At 39.5% G+C, this 24,433-nt stretch overlaps 2 protein-coding genes and 1 long non-coding RNA gene across 3 annotated transcripts; 1 reads left to right on the plus strand and 2 right to left on the minus strand.

Annotated features, from left to right (window-relative positions):
* Window positions 1-4,780: 4,780 nt before the first annotated feature.
* On the minus strand, window positions 4,781-10,027 carry LOC120357524. Its single transcript, XM_039448088.1, has 2 exons — window positions 8,782-10,027; window positions 4,781-8,709 (listed from the first exon to the last, which is right to left on the minus strand). The coding sequence occupies exons 1-2, from the start codon at window positions 10,025-10,027 to the stop codon at window positions 4,781-4,783; spliced, it is 5,175 nt and encodes a 1,724-aa protein (XP_039304022.1).
* Window positions 10,028-12,354: 2,327 nt separating this feature from the next.
* On the minus strand, window positions 12,355-17,574 carry LOC120357525. Its single transcript, XM_039448089.1, has one exon. It carries the CDS (start codon window positions 17,572-17,574, stop codon window positions 12,355-12,357), a length of 5,220 nt encoding a protein of 1,739 aa, XP_039304023.1.
* A 1,116-nt stretch (window positions 17,575-18,690) lies between these two features.
* Window positions 18,691-20,345, plus strand: LOC120357634. Its single transcript, XR_005574646.1, has 3 exons — window positions 18,691-19,049; window positions 19,241-19,346; window positions 19,547-20,345. It is a non-coding gene; the product is annotated as an uncharacterized LOC120357634 (long non-coding RNA).
* Window positions 20,346-24,433: the final 4,088 nt, after the last annotated feature.

The following is a 24,433-nucleotide window of genomic DNA, read 5'->3' on the forward strand; positions in this document are numbered from 1 at the left end:
TTTTTTTCAAAATTTTTATGTTTTTATAAGCAAAATAAAGCTTATTTTATTACGAATTCAACGGTATATGATAAAGTTACGATACAACATTCCCATTTTCCAAAAATAATTAAAAATCTCTCGATACGCACGGTACACGCACCCGTCCGCGCGCTACAAAAGTGACTCCCTTCGATTTCGACGTGCCTTTAATATGTTGTACAGATTAAAATAAGGGACACGTATTTTTTACACGTGTCCTAATACACTTTTAAGGGTGAAACACCCCTTTGAAGAAAATCGGGTTTTTTCTTTCGAAGCTTGTATCGTCGAAACTATAAGAGATAATAAAAAAAAAACTCCCGACTGCTGCCAAAAGTTGGTTTAATAACAAGAATTAAAAAGTTTAAGATTAAAAATTAATTAATAACAAAAAAAATTTTAAATTTAAAAAACAATTTAAAAAATTATAAAGTTAATTAAAATTAAATAAAAATTAAAAAATTGAAAAGTTAATTACAAAAATTACAAAAATAAGAAAAAACCAACAAATTAATAAAAATTACCTAAATTAACAAATTTAGTAAAAAATTGGAAATAAAAAACAAATTAACATAAAAACAGAAAATCAACAAAACTAAAAGATAATAATAAAAAGATTGCTTTAAAAAGTTTGAAATAAAAATCAATTAAACAATTAAAATAACAACAAAAAATAAAACTACGGATACTAAAAAATAGTTTTAAAATTTTGAAATAAAAATTAATTAAAGCAAATACTAATACTTGACATTTTAAATGCTAATTATATTTTTAGCACATTATTGTACCAATTAAAAATTAAAATTGAAATTTACACTTTGTTTAATAAAATACTTTTTTTTTCAATAATAAATTGTACTTAACCAGCAGTCGGGAGACGCCACGCTAAATAATAAATATAACATTACATTATATCCTGAATAGTTATAACATTCAGCGTGGCGTCTCCCGACTGCTGGTTAAGTACAATTTATTATTGAAAAAAAAAGTATTTTATTAAACAAAGTGTAAATTTCAATTTTAATTTTTAATTGGTACAATAATGTGCTAAAAATAGAATTAGCATTTAAAATGTCAAGTATTTGCTTTAATTAATTTTTATTTCAAACTTTTAAAACTATTTTTTAGTATCCGTAGCTTTATTTTTTGTTGTTATTTTAATTGTTTAATTGATTTTTATTTCAAACTTTTTAAAGCAATCTTTTTATTATTATCTTTTAGTTTTGTTGATTTTCTGTTTTTATGTTAATTTGTTTTTTATTTCCAATTTTTTACTAAATTTCTTAATTTAGGTAATTTTTATTAATTTGTTGGTTTTTTCTTATTTTTGTAATTTTTGTAATTAACTTTTCAATTTTTTAATTTTTATTTAATTTTAATTAACTTTATAATTTTTTAAATTGTTTTTTAAATTTAAAATTTTTTTTGTTATTAATTAATTTTTAATCTTTAACTTTTTAATTCTTGTTATTAAACCAACTTTTGGCAGCAGTCGGGAGTTTTTTTTTATTATCTCTTATAGTTTCGACGATACACGCTTCGAAAGAAAAAACCCGATTTTCTTCAAAGGGGTGTTTCACCCTTAAAAGTGTATTAGGACACGTGTAAAAAATACGTGTCCCTTATTTTAATCTGTACAACATATTAAAGGCATGTCGAAATCGAAGGGAGTCACTTTTGTAGCGCACGAACGCGCGGACGGGTGCGCGTACCGTGCGTATCGAGAGATTTTTAATTATTTTTGGAAAATGGGAATGTTGTATCGTAACTTTATCATATACCGTTGAATTTGTAATAAAATAAGCTTTATTTTGCTTATAAAAAAAATAAAAATTTTGAAAAAAATAGGTAAGTGGTGGGGGAAAGTATTAAAAAAAATTAAAAAAAAAATTTTTTTTCCGCTGTCATAAATTACTCTTCGAGCCATTCAACTTTTATTTAAAACATTTTTTTCTATCTCTTATAGTTTCGGCGGCATACACTTCGAAAGGAAAAAACCAATTTTCTTCAAAGGGGTGTTTCACCCCCTTAAAGTGCGTATGGGCACGTATAAAAAAATACGTGTCCCTTATTTTTATCTGTACTACAACATATTGAAACCTCATTTTAATCTGAGGCGGACACTTCCCTGTGTTTCCTTGTAAGTCGCTTTTTGACACTTTTTGTTAAGCTGTTTTTATGTGGTACGTTTGCGTAAGCTAACATCGCAGGTAAAATTTTAATTTATTGATTTATTGATTTGCGTTAAGTTTGTGATATGATTTGCTATTTAATTGTTTCAATTTTACAGATTCAAACATTGTACTGAAGATGACTAGTTATTAAACGGTCGAAACGTTTACTCTATTTACATTTGTATTGATTTTGTATTGGCGCCCAATACTCTGCACGGCCCTGAAACTCTTCTTGTATCATTGTTATTAAATTTTAGTTTAACACAACAAAATAGCAAAATAGGCTAGTGAGAGTCAGCGTGGGTTTAAGAGCGCAACACACAATCAGTGGTCAAACAATTATTTATTCATAATGAATCACAAAAGTAACGAACGTTTCGGCTCTCTTTGGAGCTCTTTTCAACGAAATTACAAGTAAAAAATTATTTTAGTCGTCATCTTCAGCGTAATTACAAGTAGAAGTTATTTTAGTCGTCATCAACAACCATCGCGATGGTTGTTTAGAAAAGTATCAATTTCACTGACACGACAGCGGGCAATGCTTCCACGGCGGATTTGGCAAACCGTTGGTGACTCATTTAATTCCCGGTAACTGACTGATGACGACTAGAATAACTTCTACTTGTAATTACGCTGAAGAAGACAACTAGAATAATTTTTTACTTGTAATTTCGCTGAAGAGGACTCCAAAGGGAGCCGAAACGTTCGTTACTTTTGTGATTCATTATGAATAAATAATTGTTTGAACACTAATTGTGTGTTGCGTTCTTAAACCCGCGCTGACTCTCACTAGCCTGTTTTGCTATTTTTGTTGTGTTAAATCTTAAGAGCCTTCTAATACTTTGTTAAAATTTTAGTTTATTTTTATATTAGCTTTGCGGCTCTTTAATGTTAAAAAAATCCACACAGTAAATGATTTCAGTCTTCATTGAAAAATAATTGACATATTTAAGATGTATTATATTTTCGTAGTACGTTCACAAAATTATTTTTTCTTATCAAGAATTGCATTTTTCTCATGTCCAGATCAATTTTTACATAAAAGTAGCAAATTTATTCATTTTAACTTATCCATACTTAACACTTTGTTTGTTCACTAATCGGGACAAACATAGGTTACTAATTGAGACAAAGCAAAATCGAACGGTCACTAATAGATACATTTACATGTAGCAATATATCTGTTATTTCTTGAAGATGTATAGCATTATAAAATTATTAACAAAAGTTTCTATTGATAAAATAATTTAACTTTTGAAGAGTAAAAAGGGTTTTAATTAAAAACCAAGTTTTACTTATTTAAACCTCATCCATAATTTTCACGACCTTACTTGTTCAGTAACTGGGACATTCACTTTATTCTACAACAGCATTCAACGAACTAACAGCTACGAACTACAAGCTTTCCGAACAAAAGCCTATCAATGACCTTGGAGCTTCAAATCAAAAAATATTTAATTTATTCGTTCATACAGTTTTGTAACTTCAAAAGTTCATATCTCTTGAACAAAGTGTTTGCGAGCATATGTTCAGAGTAAAATTTTTGTTTGTTTTGAGGTCCTAAATTCATATTTGAAGTTTTGTTGTTTAATCCGGGAACACCTTGTATATTTAGTTACCACTGAATATTCAGCAATAGGAATATCATTCGATTAGTAGTATTAATATTTTACTATTGGGTTTATCAATAGGAACATTATTTGGTCAATGGCATAATATTATTTTGCCATTGGATATGGCAAAGGTATAAAAACAAAAATAAATTAATTTTAATCTATTTCAGATTTATTAATTAATGCGCTTACATACGTTATATTATTCTAATAGCCAAGCATGTTTTGCAAAATCAGACAACTTAATGCTAAGCACAAATTTTCGATTAGTTACTTTGTATTTGCTGAAAACGTAATGCAGTCACTCAACAACACAAGAGTAGATTTGAGATCGTGAAGTAAGTGTAAGAAGACTCAACTCCGTGAAACGAAAACGTTCCCGATTTGTGCCTCCATTTATCAGCTTTTTTCGGATTGATTGTCGCCATTTTAACGACCAGCACGATCCAACTTAACCAGCCCTAGCGCGGTTTTAACTGAATTTGTTTACTTGCATAAAGTAAGGTTCACCCATAAGGTAAAAATACAAAATACAATATGTATTTTTACACTATGGGTTCACCTATGATTTTATGCATTTATATCATAAAATGGCATGTTGATATGTCAAAGTCATATAAATACTTATTGTTAATGTGATAGGTGTGAATTGATAGTTCGAATGATCTTTGTACGGACACTGCTTTATTCTCGCTAAGGTGTACATGAGAGAGAGTATCGGACACACACCGCTCTCCTCGTGCGCAGGCGCGCGTAGCAGTACGAGTTTGTTCCTTCTTGTTAATGCGAACATTCCGGCCCCCTTGAAAGACTTGACTTTCAATAAAGTAATACATAATTGATATAATAACTAATACAATAAATTGGTGATTAATAATATTAGAATTGCGTACATTCAAACTGTGAATCTCTCGTGAGGGGCATATATTAAAAAAAAATTAAATAAAATAAACGTTACTGGATGTTGGTCTTTTACATTTTCTCCTGATTGTCGTATATTGGGAGGGGACAAACATCTCTTGCAGCTCGTTTGAAGAATCCTTTTGCAGTGCGGACTGTGACCACTCTAACAACTTCGTCTTTTCCATGGTGGACCTCGGTAATGCGAGCTATCGTCCAGTGAAGTAGTGGTACGTTTTTCTCTTTTAGCAAAACAAGTAGGCCTGGATAAAGATTGTCCGATGGATGAGCCCACTTATGCCGACGTTGCAGTTCCTGCAAGTACTCGATGTGCCAACGATTCCATATAGACTGTCTCAACTTTTGTAAAAGTTGCCATCTGGATAGTTTGTTATCTGGTGTGTCTAAAAAATTGTCCTCCACAGGTAGCAATAATGAATCTCCAACCAAGAAATGGGCGGGAGTTAGAACAGCTAGATCTTCCGGATCCTCGGTCATTGGACAAAGTGGACGCGAATTCATTATCGCTTCGATTTCCGTTAAGATGGAATAGAATTCCTCGAAGGTCAGAATCTGACCTTGAGTGACAGCGTAGAAGTGCTTCTTAACTACCTTCACTGCTGCTTCCCATAATCCGCCAAAATTTGGGGATCGTGGTGGCATGAATTGCCATTGAATTCGCTGTTGCGCTAAATGCTGCGAAATTGCTTCGCTCTCCTTTTGAAGAAACGTATAAAGTTCTTGCAGCTGTCGGGCCGCTCCAACAAAGTTCGTCCCGTTGTCAGATAATATTTGATTACAGAGTCCTCTTCTTGCCGTAAAACGCCGTAAAGCAGCGATAAATGCCTCTGTTGACAAGTCCGTTACCAATTCTAGATGCACTGCCTTAGTAGCACAGTATACAAACACTGCTATCCATGCCTTTTTTGTGACCATCTTGCCTCTTCTGCGGCTCTCTCGAATTAAGAAAGGTCCTGCGTAGTCAGTTCCGACATTTATAAAAGCTCGTAAGTTTTCGCAAACTCTCTCTTTGGGTAAATCACCCATTAGTACCTCTTTGCTCTCAGGCTTCAAACGGAAGCATTTTATACATCCCCTGATCACCTTTTTTATTTCTCGCCTTCCTCGAATTATCCAAAAACGTCGTCGTATGGTATACAGCAGTTGATTTATACCACTATGCAATTGTCTCTCGTGTTCTCGCCTAATGATCAAAACAGTTAACGGATCTCCCGGCGGTATAAGTATTGGGTGCTTCTGCTCCACAACAAGCTGTGCGTTGTGTAATCGTCCGCCGATCCTCAAAATTCCCTCATGGCCTAAGAATGGATTAAATGCCGCTAATTTGCTAGTTTTCGGAATAGATAGACCCTGGACAAGAGTTGATATCTCCGTCAAAAAAGATTTTGCCTGTGCTAACCTAATAATTACAATTTCTGCTTGATTCAATTCTTGCACTGTCAATGGTCCGATTTTTTTAGCTCTTGGTTGCTTGCAGTTGTTCTTAAAACGTAGACAGTATGCACTGACTCGCAATAACTTGTCGTATGAGGAAAATCTTCCTAAAATATCCTCGTGTGATTGAATACTCACAGCTGCTAGCGCCTTCTTCAACTCCAGCCGCTTCGTTTCTTCCTCTTGTTGCGGCAGCTGCGGCCACTCTTTCGGATTATCGATCCACCAAGGGCCATGCCACCAAAGCTTGCTGTGTTTCCATTCTTCAATTGATGACCCTCGGGACAGGACATCCGCAGGATTGTCCGATGATGGCACATGATGCCAAGTTGCTTTCTTCACGGCCTGTTGAATTTTTGTCACACGGTTTGCTGCATAAGTTTTCAATAAGTTGAGACTAGTGTTTATCTGATGTAACACAATGCTAGAGTCGCTCCATAAATGAATTTCTTTAATTCTGTTACCAAATGCACGTATAGCCGTAGCAGTTAACTTAGCTAGTATGAGCGCAGCATTCAATTCCAACCTTGGTAGTGAGATAGTTTTCAAAGGAGCTATTTTACTTCTTGAACAAATTAAAAAAGACTGTGTATTACCTTCCTTATTTTTTGATACAGCATAGAGGCACGCTCCGTATGCTTTTTCGGAGGCATCTCCAAACCCCATGATATCAAACACCTGAGATTGGTTACCTGGATTTAAGTTTCGCATGACCTTAAACTCATTGAGCTCTTGTAAAGCATCATAGAACTCTTGCCACTGCTCCTGTATTATTTTTGGTAGAGGCTCATCCCATCCAATGGGAATTTGCCAGGTCTGCTGCATGATGCATTTGCCCTTGATTAAAATTGGCCCAAGAAGACCCAGCGGGTCAAAAATTTGTGCGACCTGAGATACTATGCTTCTTCGTGTTACAGTGACTGGCCCTGGTGTGTTCACTGAGTACTGTATTGTATCCGTTGTTGCATCCCATAGTAATCCGAGAATCTTTAGTGCTCCTTCCTTGTCTAGTTTTAAAAACTTATCGTTTTCATCCTCTTCTTTGATATCTTCCAAAATTTTCTTATGATTCGCTCGCCACTTTCTTAGTCGAAATTGTCCTTTCTTCAATACTTCTGTTACTTCTTTGCGTAGCTGGATAGCTTTCTCTTCTGTAGCTGCTCCTGACAACACATCATCCATATAAAAATCGTGTCTTACCACGTTTGCTGCTTCTAATAAATCATCCTCTTGCTGTGCTAATTCGCGTAGACATCTTATCGCCAAGAAAGGTGCGGCAGTTGTTCCATAAGTCACGGTGTTTAAGCTGTAGGCTTGCATCGGTTGCGTTGATTCAGATCTCCACAATATTCTCTGGAGGTGTCGATCTCTTTCTGTTACTAGAATTTGTCTGTACATGGCTTCAATATCTGCACTAAATACAAACTGATGTGTTCTAAATCTTAAAAGGATTTCAAACATCTCATTCTGCAAGTTTGGTCCGGCTTGAAGTTTATCATTCAATGACTGACCGTTTGACGTCTTGGATGATGCGTCGAAAACTACCCGAATTTTGGTAGTCAAGCCATCCGTCTTAAACACTGCCTGATGAGGCAACCAACATATCTCCTCCGGCTCCTCCGTTGATGCTAATATCCTTGACATATGCTCCTTGCTTTCATAATCTGCCATGAATTTTATGTATTCCTCTTTACAGTTTGAATCATTCTTGAATTTCTTCTCTACTGCTAACAATCTTCTTTCTGCCTGCTCTTTCGACTCCCCTAAGCAAACGTTCTGCTTCCTTGGTAAACTTACTATGAATCTTCCGGAAGATGTTCTTTCTACTGTTTTCTTGAAATTCTCCTCGCATTCCGCTTCTTCTTCCGTAGGTTGACGAATTTCCGATATCTCTTCCACCTTCCAAAATCGTTCTAACTGCTCCTTCAGGGTAACATCCGTTAATATTCCACATACCTTCTCCGTTTTTGTAACTTTTCCTACCTGCAGCTCTCCTCCGATGATCCAACCAAACAATGTTTTCTGCAAGCTTGGTACCCCTGTTTGTTGTGGGATGGTTTCTCTACAGAAGATGCGCCAAAATAAGCCAGCTCCGATGAGTAGATCGATGTTATTCGGCTCGTGAAACTCTGGGTCTGCTAATTGTATGTCTTTAGCTATCGGTATAAGTTTATTATCCAACTTAACTTGAGGTAATTGTTCAATAATCGTCGGCATAATGACGCATTCAATTTCTGTTTCAAATTTGGTGTGTACTGATTTTATTTTGACTCTCGCCAATTCCGTATACTTAACTCTTTCACCGTTTATGCCGCTGATCACCTGGCTTGTTTTGATTGTCTTCAATCTCATTTTATTGAACAATGATCTTGTTATTACATTTGTCTGTGCTCCCGGATCCAATAGTGCTCTGCAGAGAGGCCTTTCTCCATTTATGTCTTCTATTAACACTTGAGCCGTAGATAATATGACATGCGATTGTTCGCTCTTGGCAATGTGAATATTGAGCTTGTTCTCCGTACTTGTTTTGTCCTGAATGCGTTGATCTGAATTTTGTTCTGTGTAGACTGTCACTGTGAGTGCTGATGCATCCGATGTACCTTGAGACGTCTATTTACCCTCGTCTGCCTTGGCACTGGATTCTTCCCTATGTAGCAGTGTGTTATGCTTTGCACCGCATTTCTTGCATGCTCCTGAATAACATTCTTTTGAAAAATGCTTTTTACCAAAGCAATTTAAGCATAATCTTAATTGTCGTGTTTTGTCGGCTCTCATCGGTATCGATAACTTCAGAAATTGTTCACATTTAAATAAGCGATGTGGACCACTACAATTGTCACATGTTTCCCTTGACGTTGTTGCCACGTTCACTCTCTTCTCCATCTTGATCATTCTCGCGTTCGAGTTAAGCTGCTTAGCTGTTTCCGATTTGGATCTGCCATTATCGATTAACTCCATTGTTCGTGCATATTCAGATAAAAATCGAAGAAAGTCCTCTAACGTAGGCCTATTTTCTTCTGCTCTTCGACTTGTCTCCTCTTCCCAGTTTTTCTGCGTTACATAATCTAGTTTATCCTTTATCAAATGAATCAACAATTCATCCCAATGCTCGACAGGTAATTCTAACACGTTGAGGGCTTTTATATGCGTTTGAACATGAATTATTATTTGCTTAATAGTAGCATACTTGCCTTTCTCTACCGTTGGAAAAGTTAATAATCTATTCATATGCGTATTTATCAACAATCTCTTATTGTCATACGTGCTAGTTAATAATTCCCACGCTGGTTCATAATTTTCCGACGAGATCTCAAATCCGCCAATAATCTGTAAGGCTTCGCCCTGCAATGAGCTTTTCAAATATTGAAATTTCTGTACGCTTGTTAACTTTCTGTTCTCGTGAAACATAGATTTGAATAAGCCTTTGAACGTTAACCACTGGTCATAGTCTCCTCTGAATTCCGGTATCTTGAGTATTGGCAATTTCACATTGTGTTCTTCTGCTCGAGGCTCAGCTGCTACTACTACAGGTACCTGTCGTTCTTGTTCGTTCCGATTTTGAGCCATCTCCACAATTTCACGAATTTTCGCTGCTGCTTCATAGTATACAGTTTCAACAATTTCCCTTTCTGCGTAGTTTATCAAGTCTATTTGCTCTTGCGTTCTGTCTTCTGACGGCTGCATTTTCATCTCGATCTCCAATTGAAGGTCCTCAAATTGCTTCCATAATTCTTCTAGTTTGAGCTGTCGAGCTTCCGCTTCGTATTTAGATATTCCTTCTTCGCTCTGCACTCTATCTCTCATCCTTGTTATATTTCCCTTGGCTCTGGCACGTTTTTGTTTCAACGTCCTTAATTCTGACATCTTTTCCTTCAATCAAAATTTTGCTTAATGTAACTGTATATCTGACTCACCTGTTGTGAATGTTGCTAAAGGCTTGTTGCTACTTATGATACTTAACGTCTCGATGCTTGCTTTCCTCTGCTGCCTCTACACGTGTCCATTTCAGAGGTTAGGTTACGCTTTCGTCGCTTCTTATGTCGTTTCTAGCCGCTTGAACTGACCAACTTTTACTTCCACTCTTATCTTCCGAGCCTCACAACGTTGGGCGCCAAAATGTTAATGTGATAGGTGTGAATTGATAGTTCGAATGATCTTTGTACGGACACTGCTTTATTCTCGCTAAGGTGTACATGAGAGAGAGTATCGGACACACACCGCTCTCCTCGTGCGCAGGCGCGCGTAGCAGTACGAGTTTGTTCCTTCTTGTTAATGCAAACACTTATTATACATGAAATATATTTTTAAGTAAAACAACACAAATGTACGTATGTATATGTATACAGTATGAGTATTTATTATCATATTGTACAAGACTTGTAAGGCTTCAAATAAATATTTACAATAACGACCATTGTGCAATAATGATCATTGTTAGAGATAGGTATCTGACTTTCTTTGAAAATCTTCGACATTTTAATCATATAAAAATTCTAATTGTTTTGAATAAATAACGGAAACTGTCATAAACTGCTTTGAATGTAAAATATCTGAACTTTTTTTAAATTGCTTTATATATACTGTAACGGTGTTTTCACGCAGGTCATAACTTTTGACAAATAAGGATTTATTCACACAAACTTGCATAATTGCATAAATATATGCATAAGGAAAATGATTAGTTAGATAAGCAAATACATAATAATGGACCAACTAATTTTATTATGCATACGTTTATGCAATTATGCAAGTTTTTCTAGGAAGGCTATAACTCATCGTTACTATAAAACATTACACATCAAAACAAGTAACTTTTAATAAATCAAAATAACACGTTAATAATAAATTTATTTTTACTCATTATACAATGATTCAACTAATAAATTACTTTTTACAATGAGTAATGTGTAATAGTAACGAGTTACTTGTCAAAATGACCATTTCAATCCAAATATCTTCATTATGATTATAAAAAATTACAACATCATTATCAAATCGTTATTATTAAAAAATCAAAGTAACAGTGATTTGTTATTTGTATGCATTATTTCCCATTCATGATTATTTGTGATTATTATTTACAAATAATGTATTTGCCTACTCTTTGCTAAGACAAGTTCAAAAATCCAATAAGGAAAAAGTTGAGATATAAGCTGAAACAGGTTTAAAATTTATTTAAAAATTTAATCTTTTAGTTTGAATAGTTATCTATTTGTAGTATTGTTCAAAAGCTATCCAAAAAGTAACTTTTGTTTGATTATTAAAACAATATCCATGTTTGATGTTGTGTTATACGCGAGTTGAATTACCGGAATTCACTCCGAAGAGAGCGCGAGTGAGAGCTGCGTGAATGATTAGTCTTCTCAGCGCTCGGACTCGATACGGCCCTGAGCGCGCGATTGCGAGAGCGATTTGATGTGAGAGCGCGAGCGACGAAGGTAGCGTCAACCTTTGTATACTGAGAGGAGTGGGAAGCGGGAGGAACGAATTAAGGTGAACAGAATGATCACTCCGTTGAATTAACTTTTGCAATTCACTCGTCTTTAATTGTAAAATAGTTTCTCAGATTTCCATCTTTAATTTAGCGGGCGCACAAGTTCAAGAAGCGCGTGTCGATAACGAGCGCATACACGCGCACCTTCTCACTCCCGATACTTCCCGAATTTGTCGTCGCTCGGTTCCGGCTGTTGTGTATTACTCGCGTCGCTACTCGAATCTGAGGCTGCGGATCTCTCGCAGAGAGCGCGAACCTTCCAGATCTCGTTTAAGCGAAGGAAAGTCAGGAGAAGCAAATTCGGCGGGAAAATGCCTCATTGGCTCGAATGGACTAATTACTGTCTCGTCATCGACGATTTGAAACAGCGACCGGACCGGACCGGTAAACTTAATATTTGCTGGATTCGACCTTCCTTTGCGGACGACCACGACAAAAACTTATTTGCTTCGCCTGCAAATATTATTCCCGTGACCGTCGAAGTACAATAATATAAGACTTTGCGGATATCATAAATCTTCAATTTTACAACATTTTGAAATGAATAGCGAACGAACAAAAAAAAGAAATTAAGTAACTTATAATTAGTTGAACGCGAAACATACCGCCCGCCTCGAAATAATAATTTCGAAATGGAATGAAGTAATGATGAAACGCGATTTATAACGCGAAGCAGAGGCGTTCGGCATGTTTGTAGTTAAGACGACGCTTCGTCCTCGCCATTAGACGCATTCTCGATATCGATTGACAAAATACATATTTTGCTGATAGGCCGCTTATACTCCGAAGATGCTGTTTTAACGGTCACGACACGAATCAGACCATCCGATCCCGGATGACACAGACTAATCCGCCCAAGCTCCCATTTGCACGGAGGGAGGAGCGAGTTTCGCAATAGGACGAGTTGTCCGACCCGAAGTGCGTGTGGATTTATGCGCTCCCATTTAACTCGCTGTTGCAGCGTATTAATATAGTCTTGTTGCCAAACTTTCCACAGACGTTTGGTCAGTTGGCGAACGAGCTGCCACCTCGTCAACCGATTTTCTTTGACTTGCAACAGCGAGGGCTCCGGGATCGAATTAAGCGCGGAGCCTATGAGGAAATGCCCCGGAGTTAAGAAAGTATAGTCATCCAGCGAGTCAGAAAGAGATGCTAATGGACGCGAATTTAAACACGCCTCGATATTACATAGTAGCGTGGAGAACTCCTCGAAGGTCAGAGTATGAGCCCCCACAACACGCCGAATATGATGCTTTGTGCTACGGACACCGGCCTCCCATAACCCCCCGAAATGAGGAGCGGAAGGAGGTATAAAATGCCACGAGACACTATCTGCGGCCGTGCGATTCTGCAAATCGGGATCCCGAAGAGTTGCGCGAAACGCTGCAGCGAGTTCGCGATCCGCCCCAACGAAGGTAGTCCCATTATCAGAATAAATCGATTCGGGAAGACCTCGCCGCGCTACAAAACGGGAATAGGCTCCGAGAAATGCGGGAGTAGAATAACCTTCGACGAGTTCGAGATGCACGGCGCGTGTTGCCATGCACACGAATAGTGCGATATACGCCTTTGCCGAAGCGACTCCGCGACCCGATCGCGATCGAATTAGTACTGGACCCGCATAGTCCAGCCCGCTGTGAAGGAACGCGCGCGCGGGAGGAGTCACTCTGACCTTGGGAAGGTCTCCCATTAGTTGAGATGGAGTGAGAGCTCTCTCGCGAGCACAGGTTACGCACCCGTGCAGAATCGATCTGACCATGCTTCGAGCTCTGAGTAGCCAGAATTCTTGCCGTAACGTAGCAAGGATCAATTGCGTTCCTGCATGAAGAGTGCGCAAGTGAGTATGAAAAATGAGTAAGCGGACCAGCGGGTGAGAGCCGAGTACTATCGGATGTCGAGCTTGAGCGGGTATCGGGGCCTGAGATAGCCGCCCGCCAACCCGAATTATTTGTTCTTCATCCAGGAACGGATTGAGAGAGACGAGTGGACTCTTCGAAGGAACCGACTTACTTTGAGTGAGAGCGCGTATTTCGAGCGGGAAAAGTTGGCGTTGAATGTATCTCACCCAAAATTTTTTTGAAGCTCGTACTTCGCTCGCGGTCAATGAAGACGGACTTTCCGACCGAAGAGCGATCTCGTCACGCCTTCGAATCCGCGATATAAATCTAAGAATGTACGCGCTCACTCGAATGAGCTTTGGCCACGAGGAATATCGGTCTGCGAGCTCCCATGATTCCGTTACGCTAGCGATTTGAACTGTCGCGCGCGAGTTCTCCTTTAACGCGATGTCTGAGAGTGATGCGCTTATCGTCGGCCACTCAGAATCAGGCATCCTTAGCCACGCGGGACCGTGCCACCAAAGAGGATGCGAGACGAGCTGACTTTCCGAGACTCCTCGCGACGCACAATCCGCGGGGTTTTCATCCGTGGGAACATATCGCCACGAAGCGGACGGAAGTCGGGTTTGAATTTCGGCAACCCGATTTGAAATGAAAGTCTTCCACTTCGAGGGATGTTGTGTGACCCACGCGAGCACGACGGTTGAGTCCGTCCAGCAAAAGCAGGGAGCGGAGGTAATGTGCAATGCGTCCATGACGAACCTCGTTAATCGCGACATTAACACGACTGCCGATAATTCGAGACGCGGAACAGTCAATGTCTTGATCGGCGCGACCTTTGACTTTCCGACTAGCAAGGCAGTCGTGATGTTGCCTGAGCGAGCGGTGAGCCGAATATAAATCGCTGCGGCGTAGGCATAGTTAGACGCGTCCGAAAACCCGTGGATTTCGCAGTCGACCGTGTCCGATCCCTTTTGAATCCACCGCGGGAGGTGGAAGTTATCGAGTTCTAGCAAGGACGATTGCACGGATTCCCATTGCCTTGCGATATCGGTGGAAACCTCATTGTCCCAGTCGACGCGGAGCTGCCATAGCTTTTGCAAGAGAATTTTCGCGGAGATTGTAACGGGCGTGCCTAAGCCCAACGGATCAAAGATACGAGCGATGTACGAGAGCATGGCGCGCTTCGTTTGCGCGGGCGAGGGACAGCGCACGACTCTAAATTGAAATGCGTCAGCCGACGGAATCCAACTAATACCGAGCACCTTTAATGTCTCGTCCGGATGTAGATCCTTGCTGCAAGCGAGTCCATGATCTTGCGCGTCAATGTCACTTAGCAAATGAGCCGCGTTGCTCGACCATTTTCTTAATTCGAAATGACCGCGTTGCAGCAAGGAGCACACTTGATTGCAAACCGTACGGATGAGTGAAATCTCGTCCGCACCGAAAAGCACGTCATCCACGTAAATGTTCTCCTTAAGCACGGGAACAGCTAGAGGAAAATCGCGACCGTCATCATGGATGAGCTGCTGCAGGACTCGCAAAGCTAAGAACGGCGCCGAAGTTGTACCGTAGGTTACGGTCAAGAGCTGATACTCTTGTACTTTTCCGGTTTTCTCGTCGATCCAGAGGATCCTTTGATAGTCTGTGTCCCGGGGATCGACGCGAATCTGCCGGTACATTTTTGCGACGTCGGCAGAATAAACGTAGCGATACTGTCGCCAGCGTAAAAGCACCGCAGCCAAGTCCGTTTGTAATTTCTGCCCCGCGAGAAGGTGGTCATTAAGTGACCGAGAATTCGAGGTGGGGCTCGACGCATTGAATACGACTCTTACTCGAGTCGTCGCACTGCTTTCGCGTATTACGGGATGGTGCGGAATATAGACGAATTGAGAAGATTCTGAAGATTCGGGAGCCTTGCGCATGTGCCCGAGATTTTCATTCTCTTGTAGGAAGTCTGAGTACTCCCTTTTTAAATCGAAATTGGCTTGAAGACGGCGTAGCAAAGTCTTGAGGCATCGCTCCGCTACATCGCGCGAGGTACCAATATCGATGGGAGGACCACTCTTGAACGGCAGACGAACTATGTACTGACCGGCGGGAGTGCGCGAATGAGAAGTTAAAAAATGATTCTCGCATCTCTGCTCTTCCGGGCTGAGTATCGTGTGCCTCGGAATTTCCTCGATTTCCCAAAATCTTCTTAATTCGCTATCAAGTGAAACGGATTCCGCGATCGTACAATGCTGCACTGTAATGGTCCGACGAGACGAAGTCGACAGAGGCGTGCGGCCTTGAACAATCCAGCCGAAGATCGTTTCTTGAGCAATAGGCTGACCGCGAGATCCTCTGCGAACTCCATCTCGCATTATGTCTGCGTAGATGTCAGCGCCGATTATGAGATCAATGGGATCTGTACTTGAAGAATTTGGATCTGCGAGAGTGAGATCCGCGAGATGATCCCATTGAAGAGGAGATTGAATAGACGCTGACGAGTAACTAGCAAGCGACCTCAAAATCGTCGCTGTTGTAATGACCGGCGGCTCGATCCCGTCGATCGGTGAGATTTGAATGTGCGCGGCGTAACGATGAATGCCCGCGTCAAGGCCGCCGACGGCGGACAAGGCGGTAGGCAGTATGAACCGACGCAGTTTTAATTTTTTTGCTAAATGAGCCGCAACGAGTGTGAGTTCCGCTCCGGTGTCAATCAATGCTCGTGCAGCGACTTGACGACCGGCGAGAGGTCCGACGAACACGCGTGCAGTGGCGAGGACTACCGGCGGTCGGGCGAGATTTGCCGACATCGCGCATAATGCCACTGTTTTCGGAGATTTATCGGAATTGTTCGACGCCGGGGTCTCGGAATCGGATGCACTAACTGTCGCAGTAGCGGAAGAGGCCGAGTCAAGATGGAGCATGGAATGATGTCGTTTTTGACAGTGACGACATGAAAAACGGCTTGGACACGCTGAGACGGCGTGCTTAGCACTGAAGCAATTTACGCATCGTTGATGCTGTTTCGCGATCTCCAATCTCTGGCTCGGACTCTTCTGCACGAATTGAGGGCACTTATTCAAGAAGTGGGCCGATTTACAGAGCGGACACGGCGAGATCGAAGCCGTCGCTACCATGGCGCTCGACGATTTTATCCATCGCGAGGACTTGGCTGAGCCGAGAGGAGTGAGCTCCTCCAAGGCGCGAACGCGATGCGCGAGAAAACGATCGAGATCCTCGTACGTAGGAATTGTCGCATCATCACCTTTCAATCTCCACGCCTTCCGGGTTGCTGGATCGAGCTTTTGCGTGACGTGGTGACTTAGAATGTCACTTAAAATTTCATCCGAGGAGCGATTTAATCTCTTTAGCGATGCTATGGCACGATTAGCTTTATCCCGCAACTCGGATAACTCGCATGCCGATTCGCGATTGACGCTCGGCAAATTACATAAAGCGGACGCGTGAATTTCGATTAGACGGCGCTTGTTATCGTAACGCGAAGTTAAAGTTTTCCACGCAATATCGAAATTATCTGCAGTGACTGGAATAGTTTTGATAGTATCGAGAGCACGACCTGACAAGCTGGATGCTAGAAAATGCATCCGAGAGAATGCGGTTAGGTCCTTATTGAGAATAATAAGGGATGTGAATCTATCTCGAAAACTTTCCCAGTCCTCTGCTTTCCCGGAAAATGGAGGAATATTAATAGGCGGTAAATGTTGCAACGATACCGGTGCGGGCGCGCAGAAATGATGCGACGAGCTTGCCAATGGTGAGGTGGACACGGGAGGCTCCAGCTCCTCCAGACACTCGTTCATGTAGTCCAGCGCCATGAGGTAGAGCTCCTCGTGCTTCTCGTAATCGTCCTGCGTGAAATACGTGGACTTCGATCGTTCGTCGGCGGGAACTGCTTGCAGTAGAGCGGCATGTCTATTCGTGCACTGCGTCCAGGCTTCCTTCAAGGCGGTGATGCGAGATCGTATTTTCGCCGGCGTGTAATTCGGCTTCCCGATCTTCTTGAAATTAGACAGGGCTTTCGCCACTGTCTGCAACGCAATCTGCTGCATTGCGACGAGTTCCTCCATCTTGTGGACGAGAGCACTTCACACCAGAAGGAGATTTTTTTGAATTTATGAAGTTCAGCACAGCTTCACTCGATCCGGCTCGAAGGACCAAATGTTTGATGTTGTGTTATACGCGAGTTGAATTACCGGAATTCACTCCGAAGAGAGCGCGAGTGAGAGCTGCGTGAATGATTAGTCTTCTAAGCGCTCGGACTCGATACGGCCCTGAGCGCGCGATTGCGAGAGCGATTTGATGCGAGAGCGCGAGCGAAGGTAGCGTCAACCTTTGTATACTGAGAGGAGTGGGAAGCGGGAGGAACGAATTAAGGTGAACAGAATGATCACTCCGTTGAATTAACTTTTGCAATTCACTCGTCTTTAATTGTAAAATAGTTTCTCAGATTTCCATCTTTAATTTAGCGGGCGCACAAGTTCAAGAAGCGCGTGTCGATAACGAGCGCATACACGCGCATCTTTTCACTCCCGATACTTCCCGAATTTGTCGTCGCTCGGTTCCGGCTGTTGTGTATTACTCGCGTCGCTACTCGAATCTGAGGCTGCGGATCTCTCGCAGAGAGCGCGAACCTTCCAGATCTCGTTTAAGCGAAGGAAAGTCGGGAGAAGCAAATTCGGCGGGAAAATGCCTCATTGGCTCGAATGGACTAATTACTGTCTCGTCATCGACGATTTGAAACAGCGACCGGACCGGACCGGTAAACTTAATATTTGCTGGATTCGACCTTCCTTTGCGGACGACCACGACAAAAACTTATTTGCTTCGCCTGCAAATATTATTCCCGTGACCGTCGAAGTACAATAATATAAGACTTTGCGAATATCATAAATCTTCAATTTAACAACATTTTGAAATGAATAGCGAACGAACAAAAAAAGAAATTAAGTAACTTATAATTAGTTGAACGCGAAACAATCCAAGTAATTAGAGAAATTTTCTGTTGCATACAAAAAAATTTTTTAAACTATATACTGACTCAAACAAACAATAGTTCTGCACATGTATATTCTAAAAATTATATTACAAAAAAATATAAATTTAATATTAAGAAATTAATATTATTAGTACTAAATGAAGATAAATAATTTTTTATAGGTAATATGCACGAGACAAATGCAAGTTGTAGTACAAGTGAGGACACTGCATATGTTTCAGATACAAAAAATAAGTTAAAATTAGTAATTTTTGAGAAAATATATTAATACATTATTTAATTTGTCTAGATCAACATGTATGGAGTCGATCAGAAACAAAACTACTTATTAACTTTTATAAAGAGCAAGTGGAAAAATTTGACAAACCTAAAGTTTCGACAAAAAACTGCTGGAATATATTGTCAAAAGAAATGGAAAAAACTGGGTACCAAATACCTCCAACAAAATGCGCAACAAAATTTCAAAGTTTAAAAAGGACATATAAATCCATTACTGACCACAATAAAAAATCAGGGAACAATACAAAAATGTAGGAATATTATGAGGTATATTATATTAGAATTCTAGAAATAATTGAATTATTTGTTATAAGAGATACAGTGTATTGCTATTTTGCAATAAAAGATTACAAAATAATACTTTACTCAAAATAATTAAACATTATGCAACATTATTTATTATACGATTGTTTTATTATTATATATAATTTCATTTTTGAAAAATTCTTTTATTTTAGATTATGCACGAGATATTTGGTACCAAGCCATGGATTCAACCACAATCAATAGCTGGGTCTAATGTGATCGCTATTAATAGCGACATTGAAAACAAAGATCCAATAGGTATTATGGAAATTTTAATCAATATAATACAATATACATTACATTATGTACTATTTCGAGCAAAATTTTCCTCTGAATGGACGTTTTGGAGCCTAACGTTAATATAAAAGATGTTAATATATAACCCATATTAACATCTTTTTCTTTAATATCTTGTCATATATTTTAATTTTCTCTAATTATCACTTTTTTCATTGCAGCATTAAAGAAACGAAAAATAAATCATGTAGTGCAGGATTATTTTGAAAAATCAATACGACTGAAAGAAGAAAAAAAAAACACATTTAAAAACGACACGAAAAGAAGATGGCCTACCTGCAAAAAATAGAAAGTTTAATGACAAAAATGGTAGAAAAATAATATCGCGTTTTTGTATTATAGAATATAACACAAAAATATAACACAAGAGTTTAAGAGTTGGTTGATAATAGCCGCTGCTGTAAGAAATTCACCAATCATAGTTGATTATTTTTTTATACGTCGACTATGATTGATCGATTTCTTACGGCTATTATAAACCAACTTTAAGTTTTTATTCTTTTAATTTTTATTAAATTTGTTTTTATTCTTTTACTTTATCATTACAAATACAAGGCTAGCATTTATAGATCAATCTCTTTCAAAATGGTTTTAAGTTTAGTTTTAAGATGCTAATATTGTGATTGATTCAAGACATCTTAAAATTACACCTGAGATGATCTTAAAATATGAACAGACTGTGAATGAGTAACCTGTTATTACTTTATTTGAATTTATTTTTAGTTTATAAATTTGTGTTTATTAATATTAATATAGTAATGTATTTTTATAATAGCAAAGTAAGCAAAAGCAAGTACAAAGATAAGTTTGCCAAAAGCAATATACAATTATGTGTTACCGTTGTAATATTAGGTGATATATTTGTGCAGTGTTTTATCATTATGTGATATTATATTATGTGCTACACCTATCCGTCTTATTACTTTTATTATTGTATTCTATTAAGCTGAATTTGTGAACTCTTATGGGTAAGAAATAATTAAAAAATACAGTAAATTTTCGGTATAAAACTTTATATTTATTTACTTTAAGGTTACATTTTTTCTAGTAGATGACTGTTTTCATGAAAATATTGGTCCGTACATAAGTTTTCAAACCCTGACAATTTAAAAACTTTCATATCATGCACTGACCCTACCTGTCCTGCATAGACATGAATAAATTTTAATTCGTGGTCACATATCACTTGGAAAAAAAATAATTATAAATTTTAAGAATATAAAATTATAACTAAAAACCTTGATGTCTACAATGTTTAATAAATAAATTAAATATTATCCTTTTACAACAAATGCTTCTATAATTAGTTTTTATAATGTATCTTTAATAATCTCAGTAAATACAAAAATACGCCCGGTTTACAAAGTTAAAAATATCAGTATATATTTTTACTAAGTTCTTAAAGATATTTTTAACATTATAAGTTGGGTACATTCCTTGATTTACTAAGATTATTAAAGATATATTATAGAAATTGATTAGGACTTCCGCTTCTGGCCGGTTAGGCTTGAGTTGTCAGCGTGGTTGGGTGAAGGTGCGAAGTGCGATTGTGAGAGGTGGAGTGGAGTGGCGAGAGCGAGTGTCTGAGAGGGGTTAGAGGGCGGGACGAGGGAAGTGGAGGAGTGAAGGGAGAGAAGGGCTGAAGGGGTTAAGGTAATAGGGAAGAGAGGAAAGTCGGGCAATAGTGAGGTTAGGAGATAGGTAAGAAGGAAGTGAGACGGGGAGTTTAGGGAATTTATTGAAGAGAGGCCTTGGGCATAAAATATAGAAAATGAAGAGAGAGGATAACGCGGTAAATAAGGAGCGTGACGAAGCACAGATCTTGAAGTGCGCAATGGAAAACATAAAAGGGAGAATGAGAAGAGAGCGATTAGGGAACGCTGGGGACATAGAGGAGCATATAAAAAGAAAAAGAGAATTGTTAGGTAGAGATTCATTAGGAGACAAGGAGGACGGCGGGTCCCGATAGCGCACCCTTTCCCTGTCCTCCTTATTTCCTCTTTCACTCTCTCTAAACCTTCTCTCACTTCTAATTTTAATTTCTCTCTCAAATTGGCAAAAAACTCTTTTATTTCTCTCTCTAACCCCCCTCCCCCTTGCGGCGATCTGACCGTCTGATTACTCCTTTTAAATATCTCTGCTTCCTCCTTGGGGAGGGTTTCGATAGCGCACATCCCGATAGCCCACCAACCAATCATCTTGACTTATCTAACCCAACCTACGGAAAATCTCTAGGCATTTGCCATTGTAAGTTGTTTGTGTGCTATCGGAATGTGCGCTATTGGGACCCGCCGCCCGATAGCACACAAACCACTCACAATGACAGATGCCTAAAGATTTTCCGTAGGTTGGGTTAGATAAGTCAAGATGATTGGTTGGTGGGCTATTGGGATGTGCGCTATCGGAACCCTCCCCAAGGAGGAAGCAGAGATATTTAAAAGGAGTAATCAGACGGTCAGATCGCCGCAAGGGGGAGGGGGGTTAGAGAGAGAAATAAAAGAGTTTTTTGCCAATTTGAGAGAGAAATTAAAATTAGAAGTGAGAGAAGGTTTAGAGAGAGTGAAAGAGGAAATAAGGAGGACAGGGAAAGGGCAGAAGAAGATGCTGAAAAAAGAAGTGGAGAAGATGAGAGAGGAATTGAGGGTCAGAGAGAAAAGGTGGAGGAAAAAGAGAGGGGAGTTGGTAGAAAGGATTGGGAAGTTAGAAAAAGAGTTTAAAGATATTAAGGAGGGAAATTTGGAGAGATGGGGGGAGTTGGATAGGAAAAAAGAAGAAAGAGGGATAGAGAGGAGGGGTGGGGAGAGGGAGGGAGGAGAATAGAAAAAAAGAGTACGAAAGCTAGAAAGAAGATAGGAGAGTAAAGAGACAAAGAGCAGGAGAAGGAACGTGATAGTAAAAGGTTGGAAGGAAAGGAGGGAGGGGAGGAGATAAAAGGTGAATTAGAGAAGCTGTTTAGTGAGCTAGGACTAAGAAGCAAGGCTAAGGTAGAGGGGATAAGGAGAATAGAAGTGGGCAGGAGAGAAGGTGGATGTAGTAGTATGTTAGTAGTGACAGTAGAGAAAGAAGAAATGAAGAAAGAAATTTTGGAAAATAAATGGAAAATAAAGAGGGGAAGGGGAATTTGGGATAGATGAAGACCTGACATGGGAAGAAAGAAGAACGAGATGGAGGCTGAGAAGGATAGCAGTTAGTGAGGAAATAAAAGGAAGGAGAGTAAGAGTAGGTCAGGGGGAGATTTGGATAGAGAGGATATGGTGGAGGTGGAATGAGGAGAAAGAGGAATTGAGGGATAGGAAAGGGAGAAAATAGGATGGGGATAAAGAAAGGAGAAGGGGGAAAAGCGGGGAGGGGGAAGGAGGAAAAAGTGAGGAGGAGGAAAGGAGACAAAGGGAGGGGGAATAATTGGATGAGGGGGAGAGGGGAGTTTCGGAGGTAAGGAGAACCATGGTGGTGGAGAGAGAAAGAGGGGAGAGGAAAGAGAAGAGAGAGAAAAGAAAGAAGGATGAGAAAGATAGAGGAGGAAAGAGAGGAAAAGTCAGTATAGCCTTTTGGAATGTAGCAGTTTTGAGGAATAAGGATAAGGAATTTTGGAAAGGATTAAAAAGGTGGGAAGTAATAGTATTAATAGAAACGTGGATAGAGGAAAAGAGATAAAAATATATTGAAGAGAAGTTACCGAAAGGATATGAGTGGAAGGACAGTGGGCGAAAAGGAAAAATAAGAAAGGAAAAGCAATAGAGGGTATGATGCTAGGAATTAAGAGAGAGTTGGTTGAAAGGAATAAAAATGACCGAGGAGAAAGAGAGGGGATTATAAAGGGAGAGATTAAGTATGGAAGGGGGAGATTAAGTATGGTAGGGGGCGATTAAGAGTAGTGGGAGTGTATGCAAACCAGAATTTAGGAGAGAAGTTAGAAGACCTGAGGGGATGCATGGAAAAAAGGAGGAAAGGATAAGAACAATATGTGGGGGGGATTTTAATGCAAGGACAGGGGAGGAGGAAAGAAAACTAAGTGAAGATGAGTGGGGGGAGGAGGAAAAAGGAAGAAAGTCAATGGATAAAAAGGTAAATAAAAAGGGAAGAAAGTTGATAGAGTTTATAAGAGAGAGTGGATGGTGGATTATAAACGGGGAAATAAGCGAGGATGAGGAGGGTAACTGGACATATTCAGGGGATAGAAGAGAATCAGTAATTGATGTTATTTTAGTAAATGTAGAGGAAGAGATAGAAAGCTTAGAGGTAGGGGATCAAATGAATTTAGATCATTATCCAGTGGTAGTAATATTAAGAGAGAGAAAAAAAGAAAAAAACAGAAAAAAATGAAAAATGGGACATAGAGGAAGATGGGATGAAGAGGGTAGAGAGCGGTTTAGGAGGGTGTTGGAAAGGGTAGAGGTAAAAGAAGAAAGGGTGCAAGAAGGAATAAAAGACGTAGGAAGGAAGATAAGAGAGATGCTGGAAAGAATAGAGGCGGAGGGAAGAATGGTGGAGAGAAAGGGGAGAGGTTGGTGGGATGAGGAATGCAGGGAGAAGAAGAGAAAGGTTAGAAGGACACTAAGAGTGTGGAGGAGGGGGTGGAGAGAGGGGCAAGAGTATAGGAAAGAAAGGAGGAAATATAAGGAAATATGCGAAGAAAAAAAAAGGGAGGAAAACTGGAGAATGGAAAAAGAGGCGGAAGAGGCCAAATCGGTGGAGCAAGTGTGGAGGATTGTAAATAGAGAAAAAAAGAAATGGAAGGGGATAGACAGAGAGATAAGAATGAAGGAATAGGAAGAATACTTTAAGAGACTGATGGGAGGAACAGAGAGGAGGGTGATGGGGGGGGAGGGAAGAGAGGAAAGGCTGGAGGAGGAGAAGAAGTTGGATAGAGGGAAAATAGTTGGAGTATTGAAAAAGATAAAGGATGAAAAGGCGATAGGGATGGATGGGGTGCCGGGGGAGGCTTGGAAATATGGAGGAGAGGAGATAGATAAATGGATTTGGAAGATGTGCAATAAGATTTGGAGGGGTGAAAGATGACCGAAAGATTGGAATGAAGGGGTGTTAGT

The sequence above is a fragment of the Solenopsis invicta genome, chromosome 4 (genome assembly GCF_016802725.1).
Source record: "Solenopsis invicta isolate M01_SB chromosome 4, UNIL_Sinv_3.0, whole genome shotgun sequence".
NCBI classification, from domain to species: domain Eukaryota; kingdom Metazoa; phylum Arthropoda; class Insecta; order Hymenoptera; family Formicidae; genus Solenopsis; species Solenopsis invicta.

Coding starts and splice junctions, on each gene's coding strand:
- LOC120357524 (XM_039448088.1), bottom strand. CDS start 10,027: ATGTCAGAATTAAGGACGTTGAAACAAAAACGTGCCAGAGCCAAGGGA. Junction 8,710..8,781: donor CAGTGCCAAGGCAGACGAGG/GTAAATAGACGT, acceptor AACAAAATTCAG/ATCAACGCATTCAGGACAAA.
- LOC120357525 (XM_039448089.1), bottom strand. CDS start 17,574: ATGGAGGAACTCGTCGCAATGCAGCAGATTGCGTTGCAGACAGTGGCG.